Source organism: Condylostylus longicornis, unplaced genomic scaffold (genome assembly GCF_029603195.1).
Source record: "Condylostylus longicornis isolate FDR11 unplaced genomic scaffold, ASM2960319v2 ptg000091l, whole genome shotgun sequence".
Classification (NCBI taxonomy): domain Eukaryota; kingdom Metazoa; phylum Arthropoda; class Insecta; order Diptera; family Dolichopodidae; genus Condylostylus; species Condylostylus longicornis.
The window spans coordinates 826616-847303 of NW_026578059.1; the positions used below are offsets into that span (position 1 = coordinate 826616).

General features: G+C 22.9%; 1 protein-coding gene across 1 annotated transcript; it reads right to left on the reverse strand.

Moving 5' to 3' along the window:
• Positions 1–3724: 3724 nt before the first annotated feature.
• On the reverse strand, positions 3725–20027 carry LOC129613724 (protein PF3D7_1417600). The gene is made up of 7 exons (XM_055527911.1): positions 19885–20027; positions 18539–18713; positions 15266–18254; positions 6227–14838; positions 4622–5959; positions 4027–4108; positions 3725–3864 (listed from the first exon to the last, which is right to left on the reverse strand). The coding sequence occupies exons 3-7, from the start codon at positions 18234–18236 to the stop codon at positions 3725–3727; spliced, it is 13143 nt and encodes a 4380-aa protein (XP_055383886.1). The 5' UTR covers positions 18237–18254; positions 18539–18713; positions 19885–20027.
• Between the last annotated feature and the right edge of the window lie 661 nt (positions 20028–20688).

Genomic DNA, 20688 nt, shown 5'->3' on the forward strand with positions numbered 1-20688 from the left:
CGGCATTTTTGACATTATCGATTACAACTTCAAATTTTTTATAATATAAAATGTGTTCACGTACATAATATACAATTATGCGTACCTTACATTTTTTTTTCAATTTTAAATTGTTTAATTTGAATTTGATTTGAATTGGCTTTTGAATTTTTTTTTATTCTAAATATTTTGGCTAAATTTTAATAAAGAAAACAGAAAAATTCATCATTTTTGAATTATGCATGAGAAAATTTATTTGAAAAACCATAATTTTCATATAATTGGTAAAATTGTGTATATTTTTTTTACAGTTTTACACACATCTAAAATTATATAGTTTTAAGCATATGGTTGTATTTTATATATATGTATATTTGTAATTTTTAATATTTAACACATCACATGAAATATAACATTCAAAATTTATACAACCATAAGTAATGTATAAACCCACACTTTAGATCAAACCAATAATGAATAGTTTGTAAAGAAACAATTAATTTTTTTCTCTTAAACAATTAAAAATACTGCGTTTAATAACAGTCCACTGTACAATATATTTAAATTATACTTTTATTCATATACCAAAATATATTGCATACTTTTAGGAATGAGCAAGTAAAATTAAAAATTCAATTGTATCGTTATTATTGGATTGAATTTAACGATTTAGTTAGAGACAATAAATTATACTTTTTGATGGCATAACGTTTACCGTTATAATGTAAATGTTATAAATTTTTGTACAGTTAATATTGTGCAGTTCCGCGAAAGCGGAAGCATGACTTAACTATAACTTTCTGTGTTTACGGCATTCGAAAAATGTTTGTGTTTCGTTAAAATAATTAATGAAAAAATGGAACTTTTGAAAGACTTTGTGTGGTTAAAACTTTTAGTTGAGGGGTGGGGTCAATTTGTTGTAGAATAATTTTTTAAATTATTAAAACTTTTTATATTGCAACCAATTTTAATTATATATTTTACCAATAACATTTATATATTGTTTAAGAATTCATGGCAATAATTTGTTTATAAACAATAACAATTATTTTATTTATCGATTTTTCAATTAAAATTCAAATTTTCAATTGAAAAAATTAAGTATTAATTAAATTTGTACTTTAGAACTGTAAATTTCATATTAATTAAAATTTCTTTAACAAATAAAAAAAATGCAGGCAGCCCTTTATCATGAATTTCATTCGTTGAACCATTTTTTGAATTACGGACTTAGTTATGACGTATGTGTATAGATTCTTGAATGATTACAAATTCCACTCGCAGAGTTTATGAATCAGCAATGACGCAGTACCATTTTTCGGATTGTCAACATCAGTATTTTTATTTCAATAGTCAATATAAATATTTAGTATTCGGAATTGACAATATGACATTCACGATTTTCCGAACTTCAGGGCTGTGAACGGTCCGTGAAGGGTCTTACTATCTATTTGGATTTTTGTCTTTGTAAAAACGGAAATGTACTACATTAAAAATTGGTTGGTTTCTACCTTACCATTCTTTCGAATACGAAAGTCGTTTCACGAAAATCGAATTGCATAGTAGGGCCCCAAAATAGGGCTTTCATTCTTTCGTATAATATATAATAATTCTATTACGAATATTCGAACTAGAATTTTAGTAATCTGGCATTCACAATATGACATTCATATAACTTTCAGAATTTCAGTGTGACGAACGGAATTCATGAATAGAGCTCATAATGGTGAATTAATTGGTAAAAAAAAATATATATTAATAATATTAAAATTTTTTGGTTGACTTGAAATTTACAATCAATCCATATTAGGAGATTTTTTAAGAAAACTTTATTGTTTTTTCTTTAAAACTATATAAATTACGAAATTAATACCTTAATAATTATTACATATAGTTAAATATTTAATACTTTTTTCTTTTCTTCATTTAATTTTTACAATATAAATTTTTTAGAATTTTATCATTTTTCCAAAACATTAATAATATATAGAGAGTTTAGTTTTTTTGGTTTAATATTTTTTTATTTATATATATTTTTAACGATTTATATAATTTCAGAATTTTTGGAAAACAAAAATAATATGTATACGTACATATATAAACATTTTTTCATTTTCCAGATTTTTTCTTATATAAAAATAATTCCTTATAAAAAATTTTTGTTTTTGTACATTTAAAACAATAGTGTTAACAACTTTTTCACATAAAAAAAAAATTTATAAGAGCCAAAAATGCATAGTAGGATTTTTCATAAAAAAAATCTCAAATTTAAAAAAAAAAAAAATTATATTAAAAACATGTGATTCAATTTTTCAAAAAAATTCATTAATTTTCCATTAACATTGGAGAAAATATCATAATATGAAAGAAAATAGTCAAGAAAATTGAATTGTAATTAATTTATTTGATAATAATTATAACAGCCAACAAAATTTTTAAGTTTTGGGAGTCGAAAATTTTCACAATACAGTAACAAAATTCTCTCGGAAAACCTTCATACATAAATTTATACACACATCTTTATTTATACAAACAACTACATATATACATAGCTATCTTAAATTTTATTAAAATTAAGAACAAATTAACTAAATTAATTTAATAGTATTAAAAAAAATGTTATGATTATAAATATGTATATGTACAAGTGAATTTGAAAAATATTCATTATGAAATTTAATTTAAACATTCGACAAATTATCGTTATCGAATTTTATTTTACAAAGTTAGGTAATGTTATAATTAAACAAATTTATTGGTTAATTACACTATCATTTGTAATTAACGCAGAATACCTTATAAATGCAATATATATATATATATATATATATATATAAATATATGACTAATGGCAAAAAAGAAAACTAATCAAGGAGAACGAGTGCCTGCAGACCAGAGGTCCATATACGAGCTATCAATAATCCGAATGACCCTTTATAGCAAGATTCCAATTACAAAAGCTGCACTGGCAGAATTACAAAAAACGACAGAGATGTTAAACTTCCCGGCAGCAGAATGTGACAAAAATGCAGCTAAATACTAAATTCCAGATATATATCGCAAAATTAAAGCGTAAGATGCCGTTAATAAAATTAACTGATCCCAAATATAAGAGTTATAAGTCTTTCAGGTTCAGACATCATCATCTCACCAGAGCACCACAGACTCTATATATGTTACTGAATGTGAGCTCACTAAAAACATTACACACACACACAGAAAGATACACATCCGAAAAACAAAAAACCAAACACCATAAAACTCAAAAAGTCATACATTATAGGAAAAAAAAACTTCTAAACATTCAAGTTAACACACAACAAAAAACAGACAAACTTTACACACAGAAACCAAATACTAAAATAAATAAATATTGTCTAAAAACCAGGATTATTATCTGATAAAACGGTTGGGCAACAATTTTAAGCTATATACAATAACGTTTGCGTGGCTCGATGGGACTAGGTTTACGCGTCCGGATATCATTACAACTAATCCGAATGTCGTTAATAATAAAAAAAATCCAAATATGTGCAACAAAGCTCAATTATGACAAATTGTGAGCGCTGTTTGATCAACATTTTAAATATTTAAGATTTTAATTTGGAAATTTCTGAGATTGCAGTCTTTTTTTCTGAAATGAGTTCATATTTGTGTATATATGCGCATGATGTATATACCATGTGTAAGTATATATATAGATGTATGTATTTTATTCTTTCTTATTTAATATTATCCTTTTTTCTTAGATTTTTGAGTTTTCTAAACGTTTCAAATATAAACATAAAGCTCTATGTATCAATTCATATTGTTCAGAATTCTGAACCATACCACCACGTTGTAAGCGTAAATTACATACAATACCTAATACATCAACATTTATATCTAATAAATTTTTAATAATATTATTAGATTTTTTTATATTATTAATTATTGATAAATTATTAAATTTTTTATAATTAATTATATTTAATTTTTTTTTATTCACATCATTATTTTCATCATCATTACTATTAATAATAATTTTATATAAATTTGATGTTTTACGCATTTGCCTAATACCATTTAGTATTGCAATTAAACAACCGGTACGACCGATACCAGCTGAGCAATGTATTATTGGTAATGGCTGATATTCAAAATTTAAGTAATTATAATATGATATAATATCAATATTATTATCATTTATATAATTAATATTATTTCTATTATTATTATTATTATTATTATTATTATTATTATTATTATTATTGAATTCAATATCACAATCATTATCTAATAAATGTGTAGACATATTTAATAATACATCAATATTTGTTGGTGATTTATGATCTGGCCATTCCTTATACCAATAATGATAGCATATAAATTTATTAAATATTTTTATGCTATTACAATTATTATTATTATTAATATTATTATTATCATTATTATTACTATTATTACTACTATTATTATTGTTATTATTATTATTCATTATATTTTGTACATATAAACAATTTAATTTTCTAATTGTATAACCATCTTTTAGAATTTCTTTTGAATTTTTAATAACAAAAAAATTTGTTTTTGGTATATTATTAATAATACTATCATTATTAATTTTTATTATAAATTTTTGTGTTTTACTATAATCATTATTATTATCATCATTATTACTTACTAATTTTATATCATTATCAATTATAATATTATTATGATTTGTGCATAAATTATTATATGAATAATTGGTGTCATTAATAAAATTGAATTTATTCTCATCATTGATATTATTAGTATTATCATTATAATTATCATCATCATCATCATTATGAGTATTATTTTTTAATTCACTTGATATTGTTGTTAATTGTAATGTGTCATTTGATATTGCATTTGATGACGATGGATTTGATGATCCAATTGCTGATGATATTAATGGTAATATTAATGATGATGATGATGATGATTTTAATAATTTTTGATTATTTTCAATGAATAGCTCATTTGCTGAACTGTTATCATTTATTTCTGATGAAATTTTATTTAAATTTAATTTTTCAATAGAATTACTACTATCATTATCATTTATATTAATAATTTGTTTAGGTGTTGTTGCTAAAGCTGTAGTTGTTGTTGTTTCTATTGTTAAATCATTTACAGGTTTTGGTACATGATTTTCTAATACTTTATTTTCATCAATATCAATTATTATATTATTATCATCACTAATTATAATACTATTATTATTATTATTATTAGTATTATTATTATTATTTAAATTGATTAAATTAAAATTTAAATATTTTTCAAAAAATATTCTACAATCATCTGTTATATTATCAATGTAATCATTATGTAATGTTATAAAAATAATTTCATTTAATTTAGTTGGAAAATATTGGCTACATTTTGGACGTTTTGATTCAACAAAATCAGTTAACATAATTATTTTTTGACTATAATTTAAAAGTGAATTAAAATTACTTGATGACATTGATGATGATTCATTTAAAATTTCATTTTTATGATCTAAAACTATATTATCATTGATTTTTAATATACTAGAATTAGTTTTTGTAGTATTTTTTGTATTAGTTGTGATTAATGTGGAATCAATAGGAATATTAATATTAGTTGAATTAGAAGTAGTTGTAATTGTGGTATTTTTATCATTAATAATATTAGAATATATTATATCATTTGATTTAGAATTATCATTTTGTACTGATTTTATATCTGTTATCATTTGATGTTGGTTTAATTCATCATCATCATTATATTTCTCTTGTCGTTGTTGTTGTTCTTGTTGTTGTTGTTTATTTTGTTCTTTACAAATTGTTGATTGATATTGTTGTTTTTCTTTTATTTGAAATTGTTCCATTAAAATTGTTTCATTATATTTAATAATATTTTGATAAATCATTAACCAATGCTCATATAATGTATTCGATAGTGGGCCTTGTGCTGCTATATAATTATTTCGATTATAGTCCGGGCCCTAAAGGGATAAAAAATATTATATTTATTTATTAAATAAGGAAGCAATGAATAAAATTAAATATTATTAATATATTACGTATTTAAGTATATGTGTTTTTGTGAAATTTTAATTTTAAATTTACTCTCAATACTTCATAAAAATTAATAAAATGTAAATAAATACGAATGATTTGCTTTTCTCACCATTAAAACGGGAAAAGTATTTTAGTATAATGCATATATCAATGAATGACTATATATATAAATATATCAAAATTATACTCACTTTAATATAATTTGCATTGATATATGGTTCCCCTAATACATTATTATCGTTTTTCAATATAACTCTCGAATGTTCATTTGGTAGTATAGTGCGATATCGATTTTTACTTTGCGATCCAAATACAAAAGGTTTCTCTTGAAAATTTGTTGGTAGATCCCAAAATTCTTGGTGTAATTTACAAATTAACATTTTCTTTTCAATATCATCAGGTATATCAAAATTTATTGTTATATCTAATATTTCAGTTGATTCATCATCATTTATATTATCTATGACATTATTATGATTATCGTTATCATTCAAATTTAATATGTTATCATTTTCCAAATTTAGATTATTTGATTCATCATTAACATTTTCATCTGCTATTTTAATTTCTTTAGAACAATCTCCAGTTGATTTATTACTGTTGCTATTATTATCATTAGTATTGTTAATATTATTGTTATTATTATGTTTATAATGAGATTGTTGTAGTTTTAATGATGAATTATTATTTTCATTATTATTTGATGATGAATTTTTATGTAACACTTCAATATATGTTTCCGTAATACTGATACGTCTATTTGGTAATAACATTGAATTTGACAATACAGGATGTGCGATATCATTTGTTAAATCAGTCGATGTTGTTGGTGTTATTATTGATGTTGTAGATAATAATGGAATTAAAACGGTTTCTTTTAATATGGAATTATTATCATCATTACATATTTTAGATTTTGTGTTATTTTCATTAATAATAATAGTTGATGGTTGATCTTGATCATGTTTTATGGTTTGCTGTTCTTCCTCTTGAACTTGTTTTGGTTGTTCTTCTTGATGATTTCGATCTTGCTTCTGAAAATCTTCTTCTTCTTGTTTTGTTTTTTGAATGTCATTTGATCTTTCTTGTTGACTTTGTTTCATTTTAATTTGATCAACATTATTATCAAATTGATGTGCTAATTGTAAATCATCACTTTCATTAAAACTACTATCAAATATGTAATTGAGTTTTCTTAATTGTTGTATATTTAATATATTTGATGCATTTTGTAATAACTGTATATTAGCCAAATATATTTTAAAATCTTCAGAAGTTGATTGTGGTGACAATGGCCTTGTTGTTATATTTCGAACACCAGTACATGAACATAAATTACTTTCGCCAATAAATAATGGCATTTTTGATGAATCGTTTAATGCTGAAAAGTGCTGCTGCGTTTGTTGTTGATGATTTTGAGAATTAATCAATAATGTATTTTGATATTGTTGTGCAATTGGTGCCATATTACTATTATACACTTTACCTAATAAAATATTATTTGTAGTGAAATTTTGTTGCGGATATAGTGAAAATTCTGATTGCTGCTGTTGTTGTTGTTGTTGCATTGTTGAATTATAATACAAATTTTTATATGGTTTTAAATCTGAGACAGAACCAAAACATGTTTTTGATATATTTCTTAAATGAGTTTGATTAATTTTTGAATATTGTGAATAATTATTTAAATTTTCTGAACTTAAAAATTTTCTTTGATATTGTGCTGCTGTACCCATTGTAGTACTATTTATTACATCACAATTATTTTTCAAGACATCATCGTCATCGTTTATATTATCTTTATTTTGTTCATAATTGATATTTTGTGTATGTTGTTGTTGCTGTTGTTGTAATAATAAATTCTCATAACTATTTTTATCTCTATAATTTGTGTTGATACTATTTAAACTGCATGCTGATGATCTTAAATTAATATTTGATATACTCAAACAATTATCAATATTAAAATCATTTTCAGTACTATTCATATGCGTATTAGTATTATTAATATTATAAGTACTATTATTAGTACTATTACCATATATATTTAATGTTAACGATGCATTTGAATTTCGTCTTTCTAATAAACCTTTTTTACTACCCATATTATTATTCAATTTTATCACATTTTTACCATTTGTGGGCGAATTTTTATTATTGCTATTAAAAATGGCATATGTACTATTACTATTACATATACCTGATGATAAATTAATTGATGATGATGTTATATGTTTTAAATTGTGATGCTGATGGTGATTTTGATTATGTAACTGATTTGTATTTATAATATTTAATGAACTATGACTATTAAAACGATTTAAATTCATACATGATAAAGCATTATTACTATTATTTCCACCATGTATATTTAAAGTTAAACTTGTATTAGAACCACGACGTTGTAATAAATTTTTTGTTGTCGTTGTGGTTGTTGTTGTTGTCGATGACGCTTTTACTGTCGTTACCCCAATCATACTTGTAGATATATCAGCTGTTGGATTATAATTTTGTTGTTGCGTAAATGAAAATGATGATGATGATGATGGTACATTATTGTAACCAGTAATTAATAAATTACTACCAGAAATTGAATTACTAAATTTACATTTAATATCATTGTCAGCATAATTACTGATATTATTATAGTTATTATAACAATATAAAGATGAAGATTGATTTTGATTATCATTACAATTGTTTTTGTTGTTATTATATTGTAAATTATTATTTGATTTTGACAAATTATATTGTGAATTACTATTATTTAAATAATAGTTAGATATACTTAATGTATTCGCTAAATTACCTAATGAACCTGTACTATTAAGATTAAGCGTTAAACTTTGATTTGAACCACGTCTTTGTAATAAACTATTAGTACGTTGCTCATAATTATATTTAATAATATTCTTATTATTATGATTTATATTATCATTATTATAACCAATATCACTGTTGTTACAATCAATATTAATACCAATAATATCGGTAGCATTACTATTATTAGTTTTGCCATTATAATTTATGCCATGAATTTGCGAATATTGATGTTGAAATTGTTGTTGTTGTTGCTGTTGTTGAAAATTTAAATTACTACAACTACTTGTTACTGATATTTTACAATTATTCTTTTTATTGAATGAATTTTTAATCGAATTACTGCCATAATTTTTATTATTTTCGACATTATTTAAATCAAATTGTGTAGTAAAGTCACTTAATGGCATAACTTCTGGTAACGTTTTTAAATTATTATTTGACAAACTTAATGCTGTATATTTTTGTAATTGTAATGTATTACCAAAAATGCTATTATAATATGAGCTATTATATTGTACGGACATTGAACGTACTTGTTGCTGTTGTTGATATTGATAATTTAGTTGCTGTTGTGATTGTTGATGTATTTGTGATTGTTGTTGCTGTGACACACATTCTTTATTTTGTTGTGCTTTACTTTTGTGTTCTTCTTTATTATTTTCCTGTTGTTGTGTAACAGGAGTATTTGTTATTGATTTTATATTTTTGTTGAATGTTGTCGTAGTTGTTTTTGATGATGCTCCTGTTGTTGTTGTCGTTGTTGAAACTCCTTCTGTTAATGCTGCTGCAGTTGTTTTTGCACTTACTGATTCTATAGGTGATTTATTTTCTTTGGCGTAATCAACATTTTCTTCATATGGTGTCATCATCATATCAGCTGATGATTGTACATTATAACAATGATGATTAATTTTTTTTCTCTTCTTTTTATTTAAAGATGTTAATGATGATGATGATGATGAAAATGTTTTGTTGATATTTGAATTACATTTTTTCTTGCATATATGACATACATTATTTTCATAGTTTTTATTTACATAACTATTAAATTGCATTTTATTATTGATACAATTACAATAAATTATTTTATTATCATCTAAAACATCAATGATATCATCTTCACTGTTATATGATGTGTTAGCAATACTATTACAATATAAATTACTATCGGATATTGTATTCGGTTTCGCAATTATAACATTTAAATACAAATGATCGCTATTATGCTCATCATCATCGTCATCATTATTCTCGTTATCTTCAATTAATTGTTCAATATTACAATCAACTTCATAATCGTCATCTAATGTATTTTCATTGAAACTACTTAATTTTGATTGAAAACTAGAATGTCGATCAGTCGTTGTTGTTGTTGTTGCTGAGCTACGACTACTATGATCGAGTGATGTTGATGGTGATAACATTCCATTCAAATATTTATTTGTTATTGGTAATGTTGTTGTAGATATTGGTGTCGCAGTTGTTGCTATTGTTGTTGTTGTTATCGTACTATTTGGATAACACGTTACACCACAATTAATTATTGATTTATTTGAAGTACTTATGTAATTACCATCACATACAGTTAATAAATTACTCTTTGATGATGGTATTATTTTATTATGGAAAGTTTTATGTTTCATATTAGAGTTGTTATTATTTTTATAACATTGATTATGATAATTTATTTTGAAATTATTATCATTGTGTATGCTGTTATCGCAATTATCCAACATTATTTCAATGTTATCATCTTCATTACCACCACCATCATCATCATCATCATCATCATCATTAACATCTTCATTATCATCCATATCGTCATCATCATCATCTATAAAATTTGGTTCTTCACTATTTCGTTGTGACCGTCGCTGCTGCTGATTATGAAAATAATTATGATGATGATGACTATTATTATTAGAGTGTATTTTATGATAAAAATGATTATAATGATAGTTATTATGGTGTAATTTTTGTAATTGTATCATTGAACTTGATGATTTCTTCTTAGTAATTAATTTTTTATTTCTAATTTCTGGTGATAAATAATTATAAGATGTTATTTGTGAACTATCATTATCATCATCGTCAAACTGATCATTATTTTGATTATGATGATGATGATCGTCATCGTTTTTCAAGTAAAAATTATCTGATGAATCTAATGATATAGCTTTTGGTTTTGACCATAATGTTGGTGTTTTTTGTTGTATGAATGTTGATGATGATGCGTTATGCATTTTGTCAATCTTTGGTAAAATTTCTTGATACTCAATATCAGTTACTTTTCCTCCAGCTGCAGTATTTTTTGCTATTTTGGTTACTTCTTTTTCAATTTCATTTAAAGCATAATTAAATTGATGATTATATTCTACTGAATTATCTAAATTTTGATTACTGTTATATGATTTTAATGATTTTTCATTTAGCATTGATTTAAATTTTTTATTTAATTTATCATAATAAATATTTGTTGATATTTGATTTATTTTATAGGATATTTGATTAGTTTCATCATTAATATCCTCACAATTATTATCATAATTATTTATTAACAATGATGACGACGATGATGATGATGATGGTGACAAATTTGTTTTTATATTATTTTTTTTATGCACTAATAACTTTGTTTTATTATAATCATTATCAGAATTATTGAAGTACTTAATATCAGGTTGATTAGCAATTTCAATTAGTTCTTCAACTGGTACACCTAAATTATCTTCAACTAAACGTGCACCATCTGAATCCAATGATATTGATTTTAATCTTGCTCTTCTAATAGCTGATGATGGTGGTTGTGATTGTATTTGCAATTCTTGTTTTTGTACTTGTTCTTCATTTACATCCAAGTTCGTCGTTGACATTTGTGTCTCAATTGGTTCATATAAATTATCGATACAATCAATAGAAAAATTAAATATACTATCATTTTTCATTAACGATTTCTCAACTGATTTTATAGAATTTTTCCCATTTTTATATGGTTCATTAATTAATTTTGTTTGAATTCTAGATAAATTTTGTTTTGTGTTTTGTGCGTTTTCCGGAATTATTTGTTGCGTTTCAAGATTATCATCATTAAGATTTACATTTGGTAATTCAATTATTGACACAAAATTTTCATAATTTTTTTCCTCATAACAAGAATTATTATCATTTTCACTTTTTTGTTGTAATAATTGTAATTGTAGTTGTAACTGATCTTGTTTTGATTGTTTTATTTCTAATTGTTGTTGTTCTTCTTCCAGTAATCGATTCCCTTGTTGCAATTCGGGGTGCAATTGTAAGTTTATTTTATTTTGTTGGTGGTGTAGTATTGACTTTTGTGAAGTTCGTATTGGAAGTTGTTCTTCTAGTTGCTGTTCTTTCTTTTGTTTCTTTTCATCTATTAATGTTAGTTTTGATGGTGATAAGATATCTTCTTCTGACACTTTTATACTTTGTGCATTCTCATTATTATATTTGTGAAATACGTCGATTTTGGGTTCGATTATTATTTTTAATTTATTTTCATTAATTTGTGATTGTGAATTTAATGAAGATATACAATCAACTTCTGGAAATTTGAAATAATTACCATAACTGTATGTGGCAGGGCTATATTCAAAATTTTTATTATTTAGAAATGGTGATATTGTTGCCGTTGTTCCTCCAAAGCTTGTTGTTGTTACCGTTGTTGTAGCTAAAGCGGTATTTCCTACTGTTGTTATTTTTGTTATTTCTTCTTTTTCTAAAAATTCTGATGATAAGGGAACCTCAATATTATATTTTAATTTACAATTTTCAATCATAATATTTTCAGTTTCAGTTTCTGGTATATTTAATATAATGGCAGAATTATTATCAAGTAAATTAATTTGTTCATGATAATTATTTCTAGTATCTAACAGTAAATCATTTTTATTATGTTCATTATAATTTGTTTCATTTTTTTCAAATGTTTGATTATCAATTATTAAATTGTTACATTCCCTACAATAAAATTGATTTAAATTATTATTACCATTATTATGAAGTAAATTATTTGAACAGCTAAGATTGTCATCAATTTTAATTATGAATTTTGTATTTTCACTATTATTATGATCATTTTTTGAATCTGTATCATTATTTGTATTACTATTATTATTATTAAAAATTGTGTTATCGTCATTAATAATATAATAATTAGAATTATTCAATTTATCATTATTAATTAAAATATTTCCGCTTACTGCATTCATGGATTTAGTATGGATATCAGTTTGATTGGTGTTTGATTTTAATTTAATATTATTTGGATTTATATTGTTAAATGAATTTTGTTGTAATAATTCTTCATAATTATTAAATTTAAATATATTTTTACTATTAGAGCATTTACTACAATATTTATTCATATTATTAGATGATATTGTTATTGGTTTTGGTGTTAAACTTGGCATTGCTGTCATTGTTACATTTGTGTTTGTAGTTTTTGTTGTTTGATTTGATGAAGTTGATGATATTGTTATTGCTGTTGAATTTATTGTTGGTGCTTCCTCTGTTGTTTTAAATATTGATGATGAAGGACATGATAATACTTGTGTTGTTGATAAAGACGATAATAATGAATTTGTTGTTTCTGATTTCGGTGTAATCAAATTTGATGAATAAAATAATGATGTGAGTGTTGCTTGCGGTGATGATGATGGTAATGATATTTGTGATGGTAATAATAATGATTTTGTTTCTAATTTCGATTGTGTTGGTATTGTTTTTTCTGTTGTTTTTTCTATTACTGATGTTGCTTTTATTAAATCATCATTAATATAATAACTTTTTAAATCATTAGATATTGATTTTGATTTGTTGGAGTTTACAGATATTCTTGGTGAATATTTTGGTACAAAACAAGTTGTTATTTTAGAATTACTTAATGTATCAATATTTTCAAATGTAAATTTTAATATGTCATCATTTTTATTAGATAGTAAGCTTTTATTTGATGACAATATTGATGATGATGATTGTGTTGATGTTGTTATATGTTTATCATCAATATTTGTGTTAGATAGTTTAATTTTTTCTAATTCTTTTATATTGAAATCTTTTATTAAATCATTATTTTTATTTGATTTACACGGCAAATCGCAATTAGTAGATGGACAACTATAACGTCTTACTTTATTTTTACTATAACTATTATTTTTTTCATTAAATTGTTTATGTTTATCTAAACTATAATAAATTTGGTTATTCGAATTATATTGATTCGATATTTGTTTATTATTTAATTGCTTTTCTTTATTCATATATGAAGATTTTGTTGTTGAAGACATTGATGACATTGATGACAATGAATTGAAGAATAAGATTTGTTGCTGTGACTGTTGTTGTAATTGTTGTGATGATAACGATTCTGATGATTTATAATAAATATTAGCACTTGATGGCGGCGGCGGTGGTGGAGATATCATTTTATTAATTGAATAATTATTTATTTGATCATTATCAGATGATATTGATTTTATTAATAAAGATTTAATTTTTTTTGGTTTCTTTTTTGTAATATTATTAGTGTTCTGATTTATTTTTATTATACTATTATGATCATATTCATTATTATAATTACCATTGTCATTATTGCCAATATTAAGTTTATTATCCTTATTTTTATTTATTATAGCGTTACTTGATTTATTATTATCTATAGCTATACCAATTGATGATGACAATGGTAGTGTTGGTGATTTCGGAATAAAATTCAATAATTCACTATCATAAGATCTGCGTATTAATTTATAATCAATATTTCTATATAATGAATCATCATTTTCAGGTAATATTGTTTCTTGTTTTTCTAATCGATTTCTTATTGCTAATGATGATGACATTGATAACGACGATTGTGAACGTTCTATTGATGCTGTTGTTGATGTTACGGCGGTTGTTGTTGCATCGATTCCGGTTATTGTTTCAATATTGTTATCACTAATTTTTGACTCTATAACTATAGTTTTAATATAAAAAAAAAGGAAAATAAAATTTAAATTAATCAATTATACTTAAAGTAGATTTAAAAAAAAACAAGTAAATTAAAACAATACTACCCTAAAAAAAATTTAATTGAATTCGAACAATTTTAAAACTGGTAATTATTAAAATGAAACAGGCGTTTCCTCCAGTCTTTAGAGTTATTAGAAAGACATAATAATAATTTTATTTCAAAGTCTTTAAGTTAATATTGGTTGGTTGGTTGACGAGGCCGATGGTGCAGCATGTCTACCGCACTCCAATAAATACCAATGTACAATTTGGCTACCACCATCATCCCACGAATACCATTGCCGTTATTTGCCCGAAACCACAAATTTATATAGTTATTTATAGGTAGTTTTGTTTTATTATCATAAAAAATTTATTTTATATTTACTTACCTGGAATTTTATTTATTTTATGAGACCGATTTTTATATTTTTTATTTTTACACCCAATTTTTATTTCATTATCATTCATATTTTTATCGTTTTGCATATTCCTTACCCCTTCTCCTTTTACAATTTCTTTTTTTGTTGTTCCATTAATATTTTTAGTTGAAACTTTATTTGTTATTGAATTATCTTTAATTTTAGAAATATCATTATTGATTAAAAAATTACTTTTATTTTCATAATTATTTATTAATTTATTACAAATAGTTTGATTAATAGAATTACTACAACTAGGAATAAATTTAGTAGTAGTAGTAGTATTAGTAGTGATAGTACTAGTAGCATTAGTAGTACTAGTACTAGTAGTAGTAGTGGTAGTAGAACTACTGCAAGTAGTATTAGTAATTATAGTATTAAATTTATTATTAGTATTTTCCATAATACTTCTTGTTATTGGTTTCTCATTATCATTATTATTAATTTTTGTTGTATTATTATGTGATGATGATGATGACGCTGATAATAATATTTCACTTTTATCATTTTTATTATCGTTGTCATTAATATTATTACTATTATTATTATTGTTATTATTGTTATGTAGTGATATATCAGTTAATTTTGTTATTAATGAATTTGTTTTGAAATTTGATATTAAATTTACTTTTAAATTAAATAATTTAAAATTGTTATTAATATTTTTATTGCTATTATTATTATTCTTTTCTTTATTTTTATCAATTGTTTTTTGTAGTTGTTGATTTTGTACTTCCTGCTGATGTTGTTGCTGCTGTTGTTGTTGATCCTTTTTAGAATTAGAAATGTCTTTTTGATTTAAATTTTTTATTTTTGTATTATTTGATAAATATTTAATCAAATAAAATATTAATATAAAAATAAATATCAAACTAGTTAATGCTACTGTTACTAAAACACTTGAAAATTGTATTAATGATTTTGATACATCATTTTCTAATGATACAACATTAATATGATCAAATTGTGTTATTGATTGTTCCTGTTGATGATTAATATGTTGTTGTTGCTGTTGTTGTAGTTGTTGTTGCTGTTGGTGAAGATTATGTTGTTTATATAAATAATGATGTGGTTGTTTTTTTAATAAATTTTTGTTATCAAAATTATTTTTCATATCATTTACAACATTCGGATAAAAATTATTTGAAAATTGTTGATAATTAATTAATGAATCACCAACATCAAAAGGCGATGATGGTGAAGGTGATAAAACTGATAAAGCGTTATTTGTTTTTAATATATTATTATTATTATTATTATTATTTAATTTTATTTTTTGTTGTCTTTTAATGAATTTTTCATTATTATGTCTAATATGTAATTTATTTTTATTAATATTTTTTAATTTATCATCATCACTATTATTAATATTTAATAATTTATATTGATTATGATTTTCATTTTCTTTATTACTACTATCAAATAAATTATAATTATTATCTTTATTATTTATTTGTTTTTGTAGTTCTTGTGCCTTAATTGTTGAGAAAATAGAAGGCGAAAAAGAAAAAGAAGAAGATGATGAAATTTCTTTATTATTATTAGATTTAGATGATTGTGATGATATTTCAAGATCTGGTGATGGTAACTGTGAGTTTTTTAGCGTTTGCTTGCGATTAATTGGTTCAATTTGTAGAACAGCTGGTAATTTTACTTTTGTAGATTTATATAATCTTTCTGATGATGCAATTGATGCTAATGATGATGATGATGGTAGTGATAATGATGACAATGATGATATGAAACCGTTATTAATCGATGTTTTTGAATTTATATCATCGTTTTTATTTAAATCATCTTTTACTTCAAAATTTTGTTGTTTTTGAAACAAATTCTGTTTGTGTTGTTGTTGTTGTTTATCAATTGGGTTCTTATTTAATTTAATATTATTACTAGCTGAACTTCTTAAATTTAATTTTTTAAATGTATTAGTCCTTCTTTCTTCTAAAGATGGTAGTACTTTTCTCTGATTATTCTGTTGATAATTATTTTGTTGTTGTTGTTGTTGAATATGATATTGATTGAAATGATGATTAAGATAATGATAATGTGGTGGTGCAGGTTGATTTTGAGAAGAAGATTCTAGTGATAAACGATTTTCGAAATTTTTTTTTTGTTGTTGTTGCTGTTGTTGAACTAATTGAGATTCTATTTCTATATAATTTTGTTTTTGATCTTCTTGTTGCTGTTTTTCTAATAATTGTTGAGTTTCTAATTGTTTTATTTGATTGTTTTCTTGTTGACTGTTTCTGAAATTTTGGTTTTTTTGTTGCCATTGTAAATTTGAATTTCGTTCTTGTGTTGGCGATAATGATGATAAAAAATTTGATGAAGATAATAATGATGATGTTGATGGTTGATCGTTTAATTGTTGCTGTTGTTGTTGTTGAATTGAATCAATTAATTTTGAATTAATAAAAGAGTTATACGATGATGGTAATGATAAAGAAAATTGTAATGTTGAAGTTGGTGATATTTTTGAAATTGATTCACGTCTTATATTATTATTATTATTTAAATAATGATCCTGATGATATGATCCTGAGAATCTTGTATAAATTGCTGGAAATAAATTTTGTTGTTGTAACTGTTCTTTTTGTAATAATTGATTTTCTTGTAGTTTTTCTTTATTTTCCTGTTCATTAGATGTTATTTCTTTAATTTTTTCAATAAAATCTTCTTTTTCTAATATTTTTTCATTATTTTCACCTTTATTATTTATTAATTCAATATTTTCTTGGTTACTATCAATTTTATCATTATCAATATCATCTTTTATTTCATCTTTATCCTCATAATTACTATTATATATTGATATATCATCTTCATAATTATTTTTATCATTTATTAGTTGTTCTTCTTCATATTTGCCATTATTATCGTCATCATCATGTTCTATAGATTTTTCATCGTCTTCACTACTTTGTAATTTTGATGCCATAATAATTTACTCGATTACCTAAATTTTATATAGATCTATTTTAAATAAAATCTATTTTATATAACAGGATAATATAAATTATGATTTGGATTTAAGGAAAGTAAAATTTCGTTAATCTCGCGTTATTCCGAAGCTTTCAAAATATTTGTTTCTTTTCTCTATACGTATACATATTTTTCTATACCCCTCTCCTATACACTTATTATAGTTAAGGTATAGGGTGGATATTTTGAGCCTACCACAACCTATTTATTTTACAAACGAAATTTTACTTTAGATTACATATTCTAAAATTAACTTACATTTTATAACATTTATTTTGTTTTTGCCTTTTTTTCTTCAACAATTAAAATTTTTGAATTTTCTAAAAAAAATTGAATAGGAGAAGGGGATGTCAATATATAGTTTCTTTACTTTTTTTTGCTTTACTTTTTTTTTCTTTATATGACTTGGATTTTAAAAGATGTGTGACTATATCTGTAAATTAATATAAAATATATATGTATAGGTACAATATGTAAATATAATTAAAAAAATGTAACGCGAATTTTTAGTTTATGCGAATGAATTTTTCGTGTTATAATTTTGTTTTTATGTTAAATATGTTGTTGATTTGTTTCACAAATTATTTTTTTTTTATTATTTTTATATTTTACTATATGTATTTTGTAATTCAACTAGGATTTAGTATTGAATACAATCAAAACATATGAAATATACAATTGGAATCGGAATTTAGATAATAAATTCATTAAAAGATACAAAATATTAAAAAAGAAAATATAAAAATTCAAAATTCAAAATTGAGGAAACATAAATTCACATTATCCAAAATTATATGAATTAATAAAATAATTGCATGTAGTAATTTTTAATATTTTTAAATAAGAATACTCAACAGTTCATTTGACTACGGAATAGTCAAAGTTAAAAAGCCACAATTTAATATTTTTGAGGAACCCACATCTTAGAGTCTGAGTTCTAACTGTAAACGGTTATTTATTAAAAAATCGCGGAATGGAGAATGATTGACATATGCTTATTATTTCCTTAACAATATTTAAATATTTTTTTTTAATTCTGAAATTTTGTAAACGCAGTTAAATACATTATACATAGTGAATTGTTTACTTCTGCAAGTACTGCGAAATATTGCATACTTTTCCATAAAAAACGTTGTAATAAGTGAAGATATCGTTTAAATCAACAGTGTTTTTCGTGTACCACCCTATTTTTGTCACTCCTTGTCCCTAAAATCTTAAATCTTCACAAAAAATTTTTTAAATTTTCGGAGTAAATGGGTGGAAGGGGTATAAACTAAACACAAAATTTCTCTGTTTTTTTTTTAATTTATTTCAATTTTAATGTTTTGTCATATATAGCATATTTTTAAAGAAAATCTTTTATACACACATGGAATAATATAATTATAATGTGTGTATACAAAGAATAGGTACACAAAAAATTAAAAAAAAATGTATATAAGTACCTACAATGTACCTACATGTTTTTTATTTTAAAATAATAAAATGATTTTATTTTAATTAAAAAAAAATTATTTTTAAGAATCACTATGAATTTTATAAAATTTTATAAAACAAAATAATATTTCACATAATTATTATGCACTACTTATACTTCCACATACAGAAATGCAAATACAATATTGTTATCCTTATGAGAGTCCTGGGGCAAAGAGAATTTATTACTAAGAAAATTCCTTCTTTGCAAAAATTTCAAAATACAAAATTTTAACTTTCCGTGATTTACGAAAGTTTTTTGTACTTGTATTTATTTTTTTAATTAAGAGATTTTTTTACCTTTTTAATATCCCGAATAATAACAACTTAAAAGGAAGTTAATTTTTCTATATAAAATATTTTGTTATTTTGATATTTTGTTTTTGTTTCGTCCTTTATTTTGAATACATACTTATAGTTTTTTAAATATTGTGTTTTCTTTTATAATTTTTTTGTTATATTTTAATTATTATTAATTTTTTCAAAACATGATTAAATTATTTTTCATTTTATTCCAAATTTTTACTTTTTATTATTTTGTAATGTTTTATTGTAGATTTATTTTGTCTATATAAGTTATTTTTTTTATTTTATAATTTCTTTAAAAATGAAATTGTGTATGTATATGTTGTGTTTTTTATTCTTTTCTGTTTTTTTTTTCTATGATTTTCTTCTTTTCAGTAAAGTTTTGCCAAAGAAATTTGAAAAGCAACAAAACAACAAAACTAAAATATACATATTTAGAAAATTATATTTATATGTACGTACATACAAATAATATACTTTCTGGTATACAACACATATTTATCTATATATATATATATATATATATATACATTAAAAGTCAATGCCTCTATATTATTTTAAGCCAAGATATTTCAATTCAAAAATTTGTATATACTTAATATGTATTTATTACAGGGTTGCCGCCA